We start from the raw sequence: 17,107 nt of genomic DNA, 5'->3' as shown, positions 1-17,107 counted from the left end.
GTAGAAGGGTGTTTTGTGGCTCTCATATTTTCTGTTGCATAAAGTTGAGAGTGGTCCTGCATGCTAGAATTCTCCTTAGTGAGTTGCTGTCACTTTATTCTTTTTCTTTAATTTTTAACTTACTTTTATTTAAAGACAGGGATCTTTGATCCGCTGGTTTACTCTTCAGATGCCCACAATAACTGGGGCTGGGCCAGGCCGAAAACAGAAGCTCAGAACTCAGTGAGTCTCAGGCCGGCGCTGTGGCTCACTGGGCTAATCCTCCACCTTGCGGCGCCGGCACACCGGGTTCTAGTCCCGGTTGGGGCGCCGGATTCTGTCCCAGTTGCCCCTCTTCCAGTCCAGCTCTCTGCTGTGGCCAGGGAGTACAGTGGAGGATGGCCCAAGTGCTTGGGCCCTGCACCCCATGGGAGACCAGGAGAAGTACCTGGCTCCTGCCTTCGGATCGGCGCAGCACGCTGGCCGCAGCGTGCCAGCGTGCTGCGGCCATTGGAGGGTGAACCAACAGTAAAGGAAGACCTTTCTCTCTGTCTTTCTCTCTCACTGTCCACTCTGCCTGTCAAAACAAACAAACAAACAAACAATGAGTCTCACCCATGGTGGCAGGGACCCAAATAGATGACCTATCATCTGCTGCTCCTAGGGCGCACATTAGCAGGAAGCTGGAATTGTAAGTGGAACTGGGACTCTACCTCAGACATTTGAGTGGGATGCCAGCATCTCAAATGGTGTTTTAATCACAGTGCCAAGCACCCGTCCCATGTCACAGGGCCCAGGAGACAGGCTCTGAACAGGCCGCTCTGAGGCCCACTTTAATAGAGAGGAATTCCCTGGATTCCCAGACCTGTAGGGCCGGGTGGGTAAGACCTCAGTAGCAGAGTGGGAGTGGAGGTAGACAAGTGGACTAGGCTCACCTGCAAATTTAGTAAGAGTAATTCTATCTTTTTCTATTTTTTTAAAGATTTATTTATTTATTTGAAAGTCAGAGTTACACAGAGAGAGGAGGAGAGGCAAAGAGAGGGAGGTCTTCCATCTGCTGGTTCACTCCCCAGTTGGCCACAACAGCCAGAGCTGTGCTGATCTGAAGCCAGGAGCCAGGAGCTTCTTCTGGGTCTCCTACATGGGAGCAGGGGCCCAAGGACTTGGGCCATCTTCCACTGCTTTGCCAGGTCGTAGTAGAGAGCTGGATCGAAGTGGAGCAGCTGGGGCTCAAACCGGTGTCCATATGGGATGCCAGCACTGCAGGTGGTGGCTTTACCCACTATGCCACAGCACCAGCCCCCACTAATTCTATCTTTTTAAAAAGATGTATTAATTTATTTGAAAGTCAAAGGGGCTAACATTGTGGCATAGCAGGTAAAGCCACTTCCTGTGACACTGGCATCTCCTATGAGTGCTGGTTCAAGTCTTGGCTGCTCCACTTCCAATCCAGCTCCATGCTAATTGCCTGGGCAAGCAGTAGAAGATGGCCCAAGTGCTTGGCCCTGCACCCCACATGGGAGACCTGGAAAAGGCTCCTGGCCCCTGGCTTCAGCTGGGCAAAGCCCTGAATGTTGTGGTCATTTGGGAAGTGAACCTGTGGATGGAAGATTGATATCTATCTCTGTAACTCTGCCTTACAAATAAATAATTTTTTTAAATAAAGTAAAATAGAGAAAGGGAGATACAGATCTTCCAACTGCTGGTTCACTCCCCAAATGGCTGCAGAGGCCAGGGCTGGTCCAGGCCAAGGCCAGGAGCCTGGAGCCCCATTTGGGTCTCTCATATGTGTGACATGTGCCCAAGGATTTGGGACACCTTCCACTGCTTTCCTACCCATACCAGCAGGAAGCTGGATCAGAAGTAGAACACCCAGGGCTCAAACTGTCACTCTGATATGGGATCCAACATAGCAGGCAGCAGCTTAGCTCACTGTACCACAACTTTGGCCCCTAATTATCTTTGTGTGTGTGGCTTTGGGCTATGGCATTTAATGAGAAGTTACTGTTTGCTAGAAATGTTCTAGTTCTCCATATATTTAAAAAGAGGTGTATTTTATTTGAAAGGCAGTTACACATAGAAGGAGAGAGAGAGTGCGCTTCCATACGCTGGTTTACTTCCCAAATGGCTGCAGTGACCAGGGCTGGGCAAGGCTGAAGCCAGGAGCCTGCTGAAGCCAGGAACCTAGAACTCCATCCAAGTTTCCCCTGTTAGGGTGACTGAGGCCATCTCCTGCCATTTTCCCAGGCACATTAGCAGGGAACTGGATAAGAAATAGAGCAGCTGGCACCTGAACTGGTGCATGTATGGGGTGCCCATGTCACACATGGCAGTTTAAACTGCTGCATCACAACGTTGGCCCTAAATAATTAATTAATCCTCACATAACCTGTACTGTGCTTCCTCTGAACCAAAGTGGGGTTGCACATTTCATTCTCTCAGCTCCTCTCTCGCGCTCCATTTATCTCCTTGTTGCTCTTTTATCCTCCTCTCACCCCCTCCAGTTCATTCTCCGTGGAGCAGTTGGAGCGATCATAAAGTGTGGGTCAGTCCCTTGATTAGAAACCACCAAGGCCCCTCATTTGTCTTGGGGTGAAGGTGAAAGTCCTTAGCTCAGGCCTTCTCCCATTTCATCTCCATGCCTCTCCTGTTTGCTCGCTACTGTGCTACTGTCGCCACTGCTGTCTTGCTGCAGGTCCTTAGATGCCCTGAGCCCTGTCCTGCCTGGGGGCACATGTGGCTGCCTCAGTTTAGACAGCTCCTCTCCTACTTGAGGGCTTATCTGATTAGCATTTGCCTTCAACAGTAAACTGAGTTCCCTGGATTAAGGAGCTTCTGTGTCTTGTTAATGGCAGTGTTTCAAGCATGTTGGCTGGCATATAGTAAGTCCTCAGGAAATGTTTGGAGAACGAATGGATGTTTAATGCATATATCAATATTGAAATTTCCATGACTGCACTGGGCTACAGAAGCTCTGTTGGCAATGGAGTTCACATCATTAATAGACATTATTCTTATTTAAAGGTTGACAAAAAAGAGGCCACAGGTATGGCCTGCTGATCAGTGGGTGTGGGGAGCAACTGGGAGCAACTCAGACTAGACTAAGTTACTGGAATTAAGACTTATTCTATACATCTGCTCTCCCACAATATGGCGCTGGGAGAGGAGCAAACAGCTTCTACCCAGCTGCCTTTCACCAACTGACAAGCTGCAGGAGCTGCTCCTGATTGGAGGAGAGCAGCGTACTCGGCGTGTGGGTAGCAGAGTTGGGATTGGTGGAAGAGGACTATAAAGGAGGAGAGAGACAACATGCACCAGGAACATCTATCTGAAGGAACACCTGAGCAGCCCCCGAGAGAGCCGGCTGGCGGTGTGCTGCTCCCCCGCGGAAGTGGGGAAAAGTGGCAGGGGGAACCGCCCTTCCACGGAGGTGGAAGGGTCGGTAGCCAACCCGGGAAGAACCAGCAGCAAACCTGGGGAGGGCCGAGCAGACAAAAGAACAGCGCAGGGTCCTGTGTCGTTCCTCCGCGAAGAGGGGGAGCGACATAATGGTGCCGTGTCTCGGATATGAAGCCTAGGCAGGGTTTAGTGTCGTTCCTCCACAAAGAGGGGGAGCGACATAATGGTGCCGTGACTCGGATATGAAGCCTAGGCAGGGTTTAGTGTCGTTCCTCCATGAAGAGGGGGAGCGACATAATGGTGCCGTGACTCGGATAGGAAACCTAGGAGGGAAGAAACGGGAAGAAGTGGGAAAATACCGGAGAGAGACTAGCAAAGAGCCTAGGGAAAAGCCGGACGGAAAAGGTGCCGGAAGAAGCTATCAAAAGCCTAGGCATAGACTCAGACACGGACTACGGGGGGAAGCTGGGAGAAATCTCTAAGGTCGAAAGCGAAAGTGAAAGCTAGAACAAACAGATTTGGATACGGATTGTGGGGAGAAGCCAGGAGAAATGAGGGAGGAATATTGTTGGAAGAAAACTTAGGGAAACATACCGGGTAGAGAAAAATGTGAGGGAAATTGAAGCTGCGGGGGCAGGCCGAGGCGGAAACGTAAGCTATGTTGGAATTCGTCAAGTCAACCCGGGGAGCAAAAGGCAAAAATCTAAAACTAGAGGCGGAGACGTATGAGCTAGGTTGGAATCCGTCAGATTAGCCCAGGGAGCAAAGGACGGGAAGCCAAACCAAAGGGCGCAGACGTGAGCTAGGTTGATTTCGCCAGGTTAGCCCGGGGAACTTAGACTGAATACCAGTGGCGGAGACGTAAGCTAGGCTGTGTGATTCGCGGAAGCCGCCGCGTGCAGAGAGAGCATGGGGCGTGAATAGATAGGGAACGTGGGGCTAGCGCGAAGGCCGTGGTGCGGGCGCGAAGGGGCTCAGAGACCGCGGAGTGCGCGCGAAGCCGGTAAGCCACGCAGATGAGAGAAGCGCGGGCTGAAGTGGCTCAGAGCCGGGAAGCCGCCGCGGGGGAGGCGCCGAGAAGCAGCCTCGGGGCGGGCGCCGGGAAGCCACAGGGATAAGAGAAACAGAAGTTTAGAAGTAAAATGAGAGAAATAGGAATGCTGGTAGATAGAAGTAAAATAGGAGAAATAGGAATGCCCAGAGATAGAGAAACAGAAAAATAAGGCCTCCCCACAATACGGCAGTGAGAGAGCTTGGATTCGGTCTGCCTGATTAGGGAGGCGGTGAGCACCTGCGGGTGGCTAGCAGCTTATGAGCCGCAGGTCACCGAAGACAGGCACGTTATCAACACCAATAAGTCTCCCCACAATACGGCAATGAGAAGGCTTGGATTCGGTTTGCCTGATTGGTAGGGCTTGTAAGCACCTGCAGGCAGTTCTAGCAGAGCAGAGCATGCGCTGCAGGGCACCGAACTCAGGCACGCATCAGCGCCTAAAAACCTCCTCACAACATGGTGAAGAGAGGACCCGGATTCGGTTTGCCTGATTGATAGGGCTTGTAAGCACCTGTGGGCAACTCTAGCAAGCAGAGCAGAGTGTGTGCCGCGGGGCACCGAAGACAGGCGCGTATCAACGCCAAAAATAAAAAGAAAGGGTGATCTGTGGGGAGCAACTGGGAGCAACTCAGACTAGACTAAGTTACTGGAATTAAGACTTATTCTATACATCTGCTCTCCCACAATATGGCGCTGGGAGAGGAGCAAACAGCTTCTACCCAGCTGCCTTTCACCAACTGACAAGCTGCAGGAGCTGCTCCTGATTGGAGGAGAGCAGCGTACTCGGCGTGTGGGTAGCAGAGTTGGGATTGGTGGAAGAGGACTATAAAGGAGGAGAGAGACAACATGCACCAGGAACATCTATCTGAAGGAACACCTGAGCAGCCCCCGAGAGAGCCGGCTGGCGGTGTGCTGCTCCCCCGCGGAAGTGGGGAAAAGTGGCAGGGGGAACCGCCCTTCCACAGAGGTGGAAGGGTCGGTAGCCAACCCGGGAAGAACCAGCAGCAAACCTGGGGAGGGCCGAGCAGACAAAAGAACAGCACAGGGTCCTGTGTCGTTCCTCCGCGAAGAGGGGGAGCGACAAGTGGGGACAGCGATTAGGGCCTGTGGCTGTACACACAGGCCCTGCTCACACAGACCTGCTCCTCCATGGGTAGCCCTGCCTGGGAGCAGGGAGTGAACGCCTCTCCTCGGATGCCCACTCTCCAGGCACATGGGCAGACCTGCTGTAGGGGCAGCAAGTGGGCACGTGTGGGCCCTGTAACTGATCCTTCAGCCTCAGCAATAGAATTCTCACACATGTTGCCTACTGAGTCAACGATTTCTATGCATCCTTCAAGGCACACTTCAAGATCACCTCTTCTGAGAAGTCCTCCATGTGCTACTCAGGACTCTTGTTTGAAAGTACCAGAAACCTAATTCTAAAGACATTGGGCAACGTAGAAAATCCATAGGCAAGATGTCAAGTTACCCATGGAATTTTGGGAAGGTCAAGGGCAGGTGGGCTTTAGGAACACAAACACTGCCCCAAATTCCTCTCCCTATGTCTTCTCTGCATGTCCACCTCACTCCCAGTCTCCTTTCTTCCACAAAGCAAGGAACATGGCTGTGACACAGCCAACAGTTTTACTACCAGACACGGACTGCCTCTGTTGTCCTACTTACAATGTGAAAAACCTGGGGAAGAATCTTTTTTTTTTTCTTTTTAAAATTGATTTCCTTCCTTCCTTCCTTCCTTCCTTCCTTCCTTCCTTCCTTCCTTCCTTCCTTTTTCTTTCTTTCTTATTTTTTGAAAGGCAGAGAGAGAGCTTCCATCTGCTGCTTCACTCCCTAAATGACCCCAAAAGCTAGGACTGGGCCAAGCCAAAAACACATGATCTATTGCCTTCCCAGGAGTATTAGCAAGGAGCTGAATCGGAAGCAGAGCAGCCAGGACTTGAACCGACACCCATAAGGGTTGCTGTCGTCACAAGCAGCTGCTTAACCCACTGTACCGCAGCGCTGGTCCAGGGCAGAGACTTAGATGTCTCTCGGAAGCAGAGCAGCCAGGACTTGAACCGACACCCATAAGGGTTGCTGTCATCACAAGCAGCTGCTTAACCCACTGTACCGCGCAGCGCTGGTCCAGGGCAGAGACTTAGATGTCTCCAGTTTCCACTTTCTCCTACAATAAGTGATCTCTAACTTTTAGTTTAATGCATGATTGACCAGAGAGAAACTGTTTCTCAGTCTCTGCCCCAACGTGACCAGCGGACTGAGCCAATGGGATGTAAACAGTATCACAAGGCTACTTTTTTTTTTTTTTTTTGACAAGCAGAGTGGACAGTGAGAGAGAGAGACAGAGAGAAAGGTCTTCCTTTGCCGTTGGTTCACCCTCCAATGGCCGCCGCGGCCAGCGCACTGCGACTAGCGCACCATGCTGATCCGAAGGCAGGAGCCAGGTGCTTCTGGTCTCCCATGGGGTGCAGAGCCCAAGCACTTGGGCCATCCACCACTGTACTCCCGGGCCATAGCAGAGAGCTGGCCTGGAAGAGGGGCAACTGGGACAGAATCCGGCGCCCCGACTGGGACTAGAACCCGGTGTGCCGGCGCCGCAAGGCGGAGGATTAGCCCATTGAGCCACGGCGCCGGACGAGGCTACTTCTAAAAGGTGATGGAGGAGCCTGCGCTGTGCTGGCATTCATATGGTCACCAGCTTGAGTCCCAGTTGTTCTGCTTCCGGATCCAGGTCCCTGGTAATGTGCAACTGAGGATGGCCCAAGAGCTTGGGCCCCTGCACCTGCATGGGGGACCTGGAAGAACTCCTGGCTATGGCCTGGCCCAGCCCCAATCGTTGTGGCCATTTGGGTAGTGAACCAGCAGATGGAAGATTCTCTCTCTCTTTCTCCCTCTAACTCTGCCTTTCAAAAACAAACAAACAAACAAAACTGATGGAAAGTGGAGTTAAAAGATAAGTCAGAACAAAAATTTTTTGGGGGCCGGCGCTGTGGCTCACTAGGCTAATCCTCCACCTTGCGGCACCGGCACACCGGGTTCTAGTCCCGGTCGGGGCACCGGATTCTGTCCCGGTTGCCCCTCTTCCAGGCCAGCTCTCTGCTGTGGCCAGGGAGTGCAGTGGAGGATGGCCCAAGTGCTTGGGCCCTGCACCCCATGGGAGACCAGGAGAAGCACCTGGCTCCTGCCATCGGTTCAGCGCGGTGCGCCGGCCGCAGCGCGCCGGCCATTGGAGGGTGAACCAACGGCAAAGGAAGACCTTTCTCTCTGTCTCTCTCTCTCACTGTCCACTCTGCCTGTCAAAATAAATAAATAAATAAATAAATAAAATAAAATTTTTTTTGAAATCCATGCATATTTTTTTCATAATACACGTTTCATGAGCTTTTTGAAGACCATGCATAATCTTGTGGGAAGTATCTTTCAAGCCAGGTGGTGTACCTTTCCCACCTTTCTGCGGCCTGGAATGTAGACTTGATGGCTGGAATAGGAGCAACTATCTTAGACCTAGAGGTGGAAACTGATGAGGATGACAGTGATAATGTCAAAGGAACATGGCGTCTCACACCAGCCCTGATGAGTCACTACATAGGTCGATGCATGAGAAGTAATTCACCGGTATTATTTTGGGTTTTCTATATCTTAGAGCCAAACTTAGTCAAACATCCTATGCAGGTGGGAAGCAAGTTTATTAATAAGGGCAGAAGGGCTTATAGATAATTCCCAGTCTCTGCTACCTGTGACTTAGTGACAATTTCTGCCCAGTGTTCCCCCTTCGGTGGCCCAGGGAATGCCAGCTGTTGCCTGCCTGGCCCCACTTTCAGAAGTTGGGTGTGTTTTCCCACACACAACCTGCTGTTCCTTCTTCCCGCTCTCAGAGCAGGAATCTGAATCCATGCAAAACCGCCCCCACCTGGCCTGCCCTCTCTCTCCACTCCTTTCCCCGGCACTGTTATCGAGAGGCTCCTCCTGTGGCCTTTGGCCAAAAGAGGGTACTGGATGTGCGCCACAGGCTGGGGTCTCTGCCGAGCGCCGTGCAGGCCTGCGGGCCCCATGTGAGTGCCTGTGTCTGGGGACATGTCTTCCTTCAGAATATCAAACAGAACGGATGTTGCCCAAAGGAGCAGAACAGGGTCTGCACACCGTCTTGCTGTGCCAGGAATTAACCCTAAGCGCTGGACCATGGGCAGGCTAGGGGTTTCTGGGGAGCAATCCGGGTGGCCAAGGTGCAGGGGGGCACTGAGACGGCTTGGGGCAAGCACCTGTTTTCAACCATTACAGACCTGCTGCAGTGTGAGAATTAGCGGTTCAGCTGTGCCGTGGACACTGCCTGCATCTCCCTCTATGCTTGGGCCCCTCAGCGTGCTGCCGGCACAGCTCAGGAGGAAGCCAAGAGGGCCCTGGCTTTCTGAGCCTGGCAGGGGCAGAGGGTGTAGATCACACGGAGGCCCTTGGCTGAGTGGACAGGCCGGGCTGCGGCAGACAGGAGCACTGGGGTCAGGGACGGGCGCACACGACGGGGTTGAGCAGACCCAGAGCGATGGAGAGTAGATCAGAAGCCGGGTAGGGAGGACAGTGCAAGAGCCCGCCCCCCACAAAGACGTTGTCCCACTGTGCCGGCTGAGCTGCATCTTTTTATTTCATGTCACCATGTCACCTCCTCTCTCTGTCCACCACTGCTCTCCAGCCTGGAGCTTCGTGGCTCGAGGTGCTCGTGTGGTGTCAGCATCTGCCATCCTTTACAATCTGGATGTCCCGTTTGGTTATTCTAGGATCACAGGAGACAGAGGTGTGGGAGCTGTCATATACCCTTCAGGCATCTGGCCCTGCCAAACCTGCCCCCCCACCCCAGTGTAGGGACGCGGGGCAGACCCTGGAGTCCCTGGGCACATCCTCCTGGAGCACCCCCCCCCCCCCCCCCGGCTTGCACACCCTCTTCCTAGGGGATTTCAGCTGCCTGGGACTGCATCCGCCTCTGCAGCTGCCAAACCAGTCTCCAGCCCGGCGCCCGTCCTGCCTGTTCACAGTTGCCCACTGCGTATCTCCACCTGGGTGCCCCAGTGGCTCCACCATCCATACACACGTTGCTGCCTCCCAGCTCTCCATCTCTGTCTGCCGCACTACCGGCACCCAAGCCCACTGGTTGGAAACCAGCGCGTAGCTCCAGCCTCCGCCTTCCCCTAACCCTCCACAGCCAGTCCACCCTGAGCCTGTCAGTTCTCCCCCTACTGTGTCTCCAAACCACGAGGCTGTCACTACTGGGATGCTTTTCTAAGCTAGGACAATGTCTGCCTCCTCCTGTTTCCTGCAGCTCGGGTTTCTTGGGCACCTGTCAGCTTTGCCCCTCCCAAGGACTCTTCTCTTCCATGACCTGTGGCTGACTCTAGGGGCTTTACTGGCGAAGAAACTGAGGCCAAATAGTTGATCTCAGGTGCCAAGGTCATGTTCCAGTCTGCTCACCTCTCTGGATTCAGATCTCGCCTCTCCTTTGTTCTCCCCTAAACCTTAGACTCCGGCCTGTCCAACTTTATATTTCCCCAAATCCAAACTTTGTCTTCTAGACCTTTCTAAGATGCCTTTCTTCTACATGAAATGATCATTGGTTCTTCCTTTTCCAGCTGATCTCGACGTAGCCGTCAGAGCTGAGCCCAGGTGTTTCCTCCTCCGGGCAGTCTTTCCTGCCCTTGCTCCTTCCCTGTTCCTGTGGCCACCTGTGTGCCCCACCGGAGCCTTTAGCATGCGGCTCTCTCATTGGCTGGCCCTCAGCCTGGCTGCCCCCTTAGACTAAGTGCCTGCTGCAGGAGGCCAGCGATGCTGTTGAACTTGTGGTCTGTTCCTAAGGGTTCACATAGTAAGTGCTCAGTAAATCATTGCTGGCTGGAGGAATGCGAGGACAAGTGAGGTCAGTTGTTCAGGGGAAGAACAAGGAAGTGAACCCAAGGTTTCTGCCCTGTGCCACCACCCCCCGCGGCTCCTGGCTCTCTGCTTGGGAGCACATGCCTCGTTTGAGTTACATCTGCGCTGCTCCTGCTGGGGGCAAACGCCTTGCCACTCAGAGGTGCATGTGCCACCCACCCACCCAGGCAAGCCCAGGGAGGGGGCGGGGACTTACATCCGGGTCAAGCAGAGATGGCACTCGTTGTTGTAGGTGACCCCGTCTGTGCCGCAGACGAGGTTGGACGTCTTGGGACAATCTGGAGGCTCTGCCATGTGCTCACAGATGGGCTGTGGGGGACAGGAAGGGAAGGGAGGCAGGTTCAGGGGCAGCGGGGAGGGGCGCAGGGATCTGCTTGGGTCAAGAGGGCCCCGGTGTGGGTCCAGTGAACATGACACGAGCCACTCAGGGCCCCTCGGCATGTGCCTGTGTGTGCGGATATGATCGTGTGTGTGTGTGTTAGTGTGTGCCTATGTCTGCTAAGCCCCAGGGGTCCAGCTGCCCGAGGGTGTGCCTGCACTCACATCTGTATGTGTGCAATGTCTGTGCCCTCAGGCACCCGGGGACCAGTTCTGGGAGTCTAACCAGAACCTGTGTTGCTGGTCTCTGTGAGACAGAGCCCACCCTTCCCAGGAGGCACCTGAACTCCCCCTGGCCTCCATGATCCGTCAGGGCCTGGGCAGAAAGGCTGCCCGGTGCGGGAAGGCTGGAGACACGGGGCAGGGTTTGGGGCTCAGCCTGGCAGGGTTTCAGGCCAGGCTTGAGGCCAGGGTCAGAACTGAGTCCAGACTATGGTTGGGACCTGGGACAGGGACAGGGTGAGGGCGGCAGTGCAGCACAGCACTGCGGGCCTGGCCTCTCGAGACCTGAGACACCACTGACCAGCTGGGGCGAGCTAGTTCTAGTCTCTGAGTCTCAAGTGCCCTCTCTGTTGCAAATTGTAAATAATAATAGTGGAGGGCAGGCATGTGGTGTAGAGGTTAAGGTGCTGCTTGGGAGGGCTGCATCCCACACTGGAGAGCCTAGGTTCGAGTCTCTGCTCCACTCCCCATTCCAGCTTCCTGCCAAGGTGCACCCTTGAAGGCATCAGGTAATAACTCAAGTAGTTGGGTCCCTACCAACTCCATGTGGGAGACCTGGATTGTGCTCCTGGCTTTGGCCTTGCCCAACCCCAGCTGTTGCAGGCATTTGAAGGGTAAACCAATGGATGAAAGATGTCTCTGTCTCTCTTTCTGTCTCTGTGTGTGTGTTTATTTATTGCTGCCTGTCAAATAAACAATAACAGTGGTCCCCTTGCATGTGTTGATTGGAGTATGGGATATAAACAGTTTGTTTCTTTGTCTGGCACCAGATGAGAACTGGTGGGGAAGACGGATGCTGAGGCTACTGGAAGTGAGGGCAGCTTGTAGCCTCGCTGGTCCTATTTGAAGGGGTGGCTTGCCAGTTCCACTGCCTTGGGATCACTGGGGACATTAGACTCAAGGCCAAGGTGGAATCAGAGACAACTTGGTGCTTGCAGGCTCAGAGTGAAGGGATGCACGGCGAGATGTGGTTGGGAGAGGCTGGCACCCTCCATGGGGCCAAGGTCACTTCTTTGGTCTGAACCCTAAGGTCTGTCTGTCTGTAGCACGCAAAGCAGAGAATGCCTTGTGTCCTGCTGAGGCTGGGCGGGGAGGCCATGCTTGGGACTTGCACAGTGCTTAGCTTACAGGGGCTAATCTGGGGGAATGTGCAGGCTCAGGATGCTGCCCGGGCCTCCCAGGAGCCACGGAAGGCATGCAGGCAGGAGGAGGGAACGGAAGAGCGCTGGCTTCCCAGCACAGGGGAGGGGACTCCTCCCCACTGTGGGAAGCCCAGGGCACGAGCAGCTGCCTTACCATTCTTGAGAAAACAATCTTGCCGGCTGCCACGGGCACTTCTGAAAGACAAAGCAGCGAGGTCAGGCGCCGCCGCCGCCGGCCTAGGCCCTAGAAGACTGCTTCTCCTACTTTGGGGTGCCTGGCCCAGCCACCACCCAACGTGGAATTCCTCAGGGCAAGGTAGTGAGCTGGCAGACAGAAAGCTTATGTGAACAGAGGCAGAAAGCTGGATTGAAGGAGGCGACCGTCCGGCCTGTTTCTCCTTCGTTCCCACTGGAATTGTGTGTCCCATTTAATAATGGCAGTAATAACAATTCTGCACGTGCTGTGTTTCGGGCATTGAGAAGCCCCGGTTTTAACCACGCCTCTCTCTTCTATGCCACAGAGAGAACGGAGCAGCAGTGGGTGCTGTGGTTGGCCCTCCAGAGCCTGCCTCCAGGGACCCTCTGGCATCATTTCACTGCTCACAGTGGTCCCTTTCTAGAAATTACCCTCAGAGAACCGAAGGCTGTACCCCGCCCCCACCCCAGAACAGCTCCTGTTGAGGGCTGTGCTGCGGCGGCTGCAAGGACCCCGCCCCTTTGTGTCTGGTGCAGTGCCGAAGGCCACCCTGTTCCACAGCTGGCTCAGGAGCCTCCGCAGCCTCTGCCACATCGCAGGCAGCCCCCGTCAGCCCCCATGGGCGTTTCTCCCAGGAACGCGCCCCAGTGGACGGGTGCACGTCTGAAAGGCTGCTTCCCCAGGCTTTCCACCACGCTGTGAAAAGGGCTCAATGAGGCAATGGGCCACACGGTGAGATCAGAGCCAGGGTCTGCCCACAGCCCCATCTCGCCAGGGCCTGGCTCTTTCCACACACACGGTTGGCCCCTGGTATGCGAAGGATACAAGCAGATGGCCATGTGAGTGCTGAGTGTGATGGGCGGTGCAGGAGGTGGAGCCGCGACTCGGCACGGGTGGGAGGAAGGGTGCCTAGGAGACTGCAGGAGTCGGGCTGGGTGCTGAGCCTCCGCAGGGCTGTCCCGGGGGCCCTCTCACGTGCTCTTGTCCGCCTCCCGGAGCAGCAGGGTTCTCTCTCCGTGGGAGTTTTGCTGCCTCCTGTAGAGAGCGCCCTGTCGCTGGGGTGGACAAGGCAAGGTGGCTTCACCTTTTCCTGGAGATTCCCAAGCCAGGAATGGAGACTCAGTCACTGCCCTGCCATTGAAGGCAAAAGATGGGACCTGCACGTGCAAATCTAGCTTCGTCTCCACGCTCCTCAACAGCCCTTCCACGTCCTAACTGCCAAAGCTGGAAAGGACCCAAGGAGCCTCCATCAGGAGAATGGACACACAACCTGTGACACTGTCACACCATGGGGTATGACCCAGCAATACAGACAAGCACAGGAGACACAACAATGTGGCTGAACCTCCCAAAACATTTTGCTGAGCCAAAGGAAACGGACACCACAGGCTCCGTGGGCTGGGAGTCCATTTACGGGAAATTCTAGAGAAGCCGAGTCTGTGGTAGAGGAGCTTAGTGTGGTGGCTGCCGCTGGCAGGGAGCAGCATCGCTCGGCTCCCTCTGTGTGGTGTGGTGGGGGCAGGGATCGGCTGGCACGGGGGAAGATTTCCGGGCTGATGTCCTGGGTCTTGATAGGGATTTAGGCTACACAGGTGTAGGCATTGATGATACGCACTGCATGGTAAGGTTTGTGTGTTTCATGGTATAGAACGGAAAGGGGAAAAGAAAGTACTAAAAATGATCAAGTGGTCCCACGGCTCCTGTCACGACCCCTCAGCCTCCGGCCACACGAGCTGGCCCTGAACATGCTTCTTGGGCTCACTTCCCGGTACACCTCTCCTTGCCCTGGGAAGTGTTCCCGTCTGCTCTCTGTCCCTGGGGCCAGCTCTGCTTTGGCCCATGCCATTCCCCCTGCCTGTTCTTATCCCGGTTCTCCTCCTATGGACCTCCCCTCCTTTCCTGGCTCAGCTGCCACCTCCCAGGGGAGCCTTCCACCGTTTCCCATGGGCTCCTGACTTGGCTTCCTTCATGGCCCCACAGCTGTCCCAGGCACGGGGTCGCCCCTGCCTCCCTGTGAACCTGAGCTCCTCGGGGCTCCTCTGCTTCTGGCCCCACGTGGCCAGACAGAAGACCTCTCTGTCTCTGCTTCTTCTTCTCTCTCTGACTTTCAAATAAATCTTTTTTTTTTTTTTTTTTTCCAAAAAGACACTGCTTAGAATACCTGCATCCCATATCAAAGTGCCTGGATTCAAGTCCTGGCTCCACTTCCAGTTCCAGCTTCCTGCTGATGCCCACCCTGAGAAGCAGCAGGTGATGGCCCAAGTAGTTGGGTCCCTGCCACCCACATGGGAGACCTGGATTGAATCCCTGGACCCTGACTTCAGCCTAACCCAGTGTTAGCTGTTGTGGGCGTTTGGGTGAAGGAACTAACAGATGGAAGATCTCTTGTCCATCTGCCTCTTCCTCTCTCTCTGTCGCTTTTCCTTTCAAATAAACAAATTAGAATCAAACAATAAAGACAGTAGCCTCTCAGAGGGACAACCCCTGATATAAAATTGCAATCCCGCCCACCCCATCACCCTGCCTGATATTTTCCCCTTAGCTTTTCTGGCCTTCCAGCACACTAACACACATTGTACCTGTGTCATTTACTGTATACTCCTGTTTTCCCTACCCTGTGGGATTTAAGCTCCATCGGGACAGCGCTTCTTCTGTCTTGGTCACTGATGTGTCTCAAAGGCTCAGAACAGTGTCCGACACTGCAGAGGTGCCCCGACCCAAGGAGGCCCCACTCCAGGTGTGTGGGCCCAGCCCTGGCAACACCTCCCATACACCCCTGCAGCTGTCCTCGGCCCCATGCCATGGCTGTTAGAGCAGAACAAGAGCTCAGAGCACCTGTACCTGCCCTCTGCAGCCGGCACACTCGCCTGTCTCCCCTGAGAGCTGTGACCCACCCGCTCCCTCCACCTCCCCAACCTCCAGTCCAGGAGTTGCACAGTGCAGCTGCAAACTGGGACAAACTCCTGCTTTACAACGGGAAACACTGAGCTCCCGAGAGGGGAAAGGACTTGGGCAACGCTGGGCTAGAGTTAGGTTGTGACTCCAAGGTCCTTTCTCCCCATCCCAGCCCCTTCCCCACTGTGACCGGGGGCACACATACAGAATGAAAGTACGTGCAGAAATCTGTGGCCTCACACGTGCTGCAAGCCCTGCCTCCAACCCCACCCCCACTTCAACCACCGCCACCAGGCTGCAGAGAATCCAGGTTCTGCTCACTCACCCCCGTCCACAATAAGAAGGGCAGCCAAAGCCAGGGTGACCCACCACAGGCGGACGGCCATGCTGATCCCGGGCTGGCTGCTGTGGCCTGAGCTGCCTGGGACCTGGGCCAGGGGATGGATGGGGGCCTGTTTATAGTGCTGATCCCCACCCTTATCTTATCTGGGGCCAGATGGAGGCCAGAGTGTCACCCCGAGTTAATCCCTGGACCCAGACATCCGGAAAGGGCTCGCTCTAGACAGGACGCCAAGTTTGCGGTGCTGTGGCTTGGGGGGCGGGCAGATTTGCTCAGCGAGGAAAGGTTTGGAGAACTTGCAAAGCTGACTCCAGTCTGTGGGTTGAGGCCAGAGGAGAGGAAAGTTGAAACAGAAAGAGAAAAGCTGCGATCAAGGCAGAGAAAGTGGGAAAGAGAAAGGGAGAGAAAAGGGCAGAACCAAACAAAAAACAAACAAAAAAAGTAGCAGCGACTGGAAGGTGGGAAAGGTGGCAGGAGGCAGAAGAGGGGCCTGAGACCATGGGTTCCTCTGCCTGGGCCTCCACCCACCGACCTTAGGACCTCAGAAAAGCCACTGTTTGGGGTTGGTGTTGTAGTCCAGCACTACCTGCAGTGCCGGCATCCCATAGGGGCACCAGCTCGAGTCCTGGCTGCTCCACTTCTGATCCAGCTCCCTGCTAATGGCCTGGGAAAGCAGTAGAAGATGGCCCAAGTGCTTGGGCCCCTGCACCCACGTGGGAGACCCCGATGGAGTTCCAGGCTCCTGACTTCAGCCTGACCCAGCGTATCCGTTGTGGCCATTTGGGGAATGAACAAGCGGAGGGCAAATTTCTCTGTCTCTGTCTCTCCCTCTCTGTCACTCTGCCTTTCAAACAAACAAATAAATCTTCAAAAAAGAAAAAAGCGTGGAGGTGATGATTCTGGCTCTGCCACGGTGAGGTGGGCACACTGAGGGCAGGCAGGAGAGCAGTTTGCAGAGTAGGAAGGAGGTATCAATGGAAACAAAGTGTCCTTTTGTTTATTTATTTATATTTGTGCCATGAAAGAGGCACAACTAACAGATAAAACAAAGGCAAAATAAAAATACATTAAAAGGAGATGGGGCACACATTTGGCCTGGTTGATGCTTGCATCCCACGTCAAGTGCTCTGATTCTAGCTTTCTGCTAGAGCAGATCCCAGGAAGCAGGGACGATAGCTCAAGTGAATGGGTCCCTTCCACCCACACGGGAGACCTGGCTCAAGTCCCAGCTCCCAGCTTCAACCCAGGCCCGTGCCAGCTGTTGTGGGCATTTGAGGAGTGAGGGGCCGGCGCCGTGGCTCAACAGGCTAATCCTCCACCTAGCGCGCCGGCACACCAGGTTCTAGTCCCAGTCAGGGTGCCGGATTCTGTCCTGGTTGCCCCTCTTCCAGGCCAGCTCTCTGCTGTGGCCTGGAAGTGCAGTGGAGGATGGCCCAAGTCCTTGGGCCCTGCACTCCATGGGAGACCAGGAGAAACACCTCGCTCCTGTCTTCGGATCAGTGCGGTGCGCCGGCCACAGCGGCCATTGGAGGGTGAACCAGCGGCAAAGGAAGACCTTTCTCTCTGTCTCTCTCTCACTGTCCAATCTGCCT

At 54.7% G+C, this 17,107-nt stretch overlaps 1 protein-coding gene across 1 annotated transcript; it reads right to left on the bottom strand.

Moving 5' to 3' along the window:
- Window positions 1–7,949: 7,949 nt before the first annotated feature.
- Window positions 7,950–15,636, bottom strand: SPINK4 (serine peptidase inhibitor Kazal type 4). The gene is made up of 4 exons (XM_008248443.4): window positions 15,501–15,636; window positions 12,239–12,279; window positions 10,539–10,651; window positions 7,950–9,194 (listed from the first exon to the last, which is right to left on the bottom strand). The coding sequence occupies exons 1-4, from the start codon at window positions 15,559–15,561 to the stop codon at window positions 9,149–9,151; spliced, it is 261 nt and encodes an 86-aa protein (XP_008246665.1). The 5' UTR covers window positions 15,562–15,636; the 3' UTR covers window positions 7,950–9,148.
- Between the last annotated feature and the right edge of the window lie 1,471 nt (window positions 15,637–17,107).

The sequence above is a fragment of the Oryctolagus cuniculus genome, chromosome 1, assembly GCF_964237555.1.
Source record: "Oryctolagus cuniculus chromosome 1, mOryCun1.1, whole genome shotgun sequence".
NCBI classification, from domain to species: domain Eukaryota; kingdom Metazoa; phylum Chordata; class Mammalia; order Lagomorpha; family Leporidae; genus Oryctolagus; species Oryctolagus cuniculus.
This window is presented reverse-complemented; position numbering and strand designations above follow the sequence as displayed.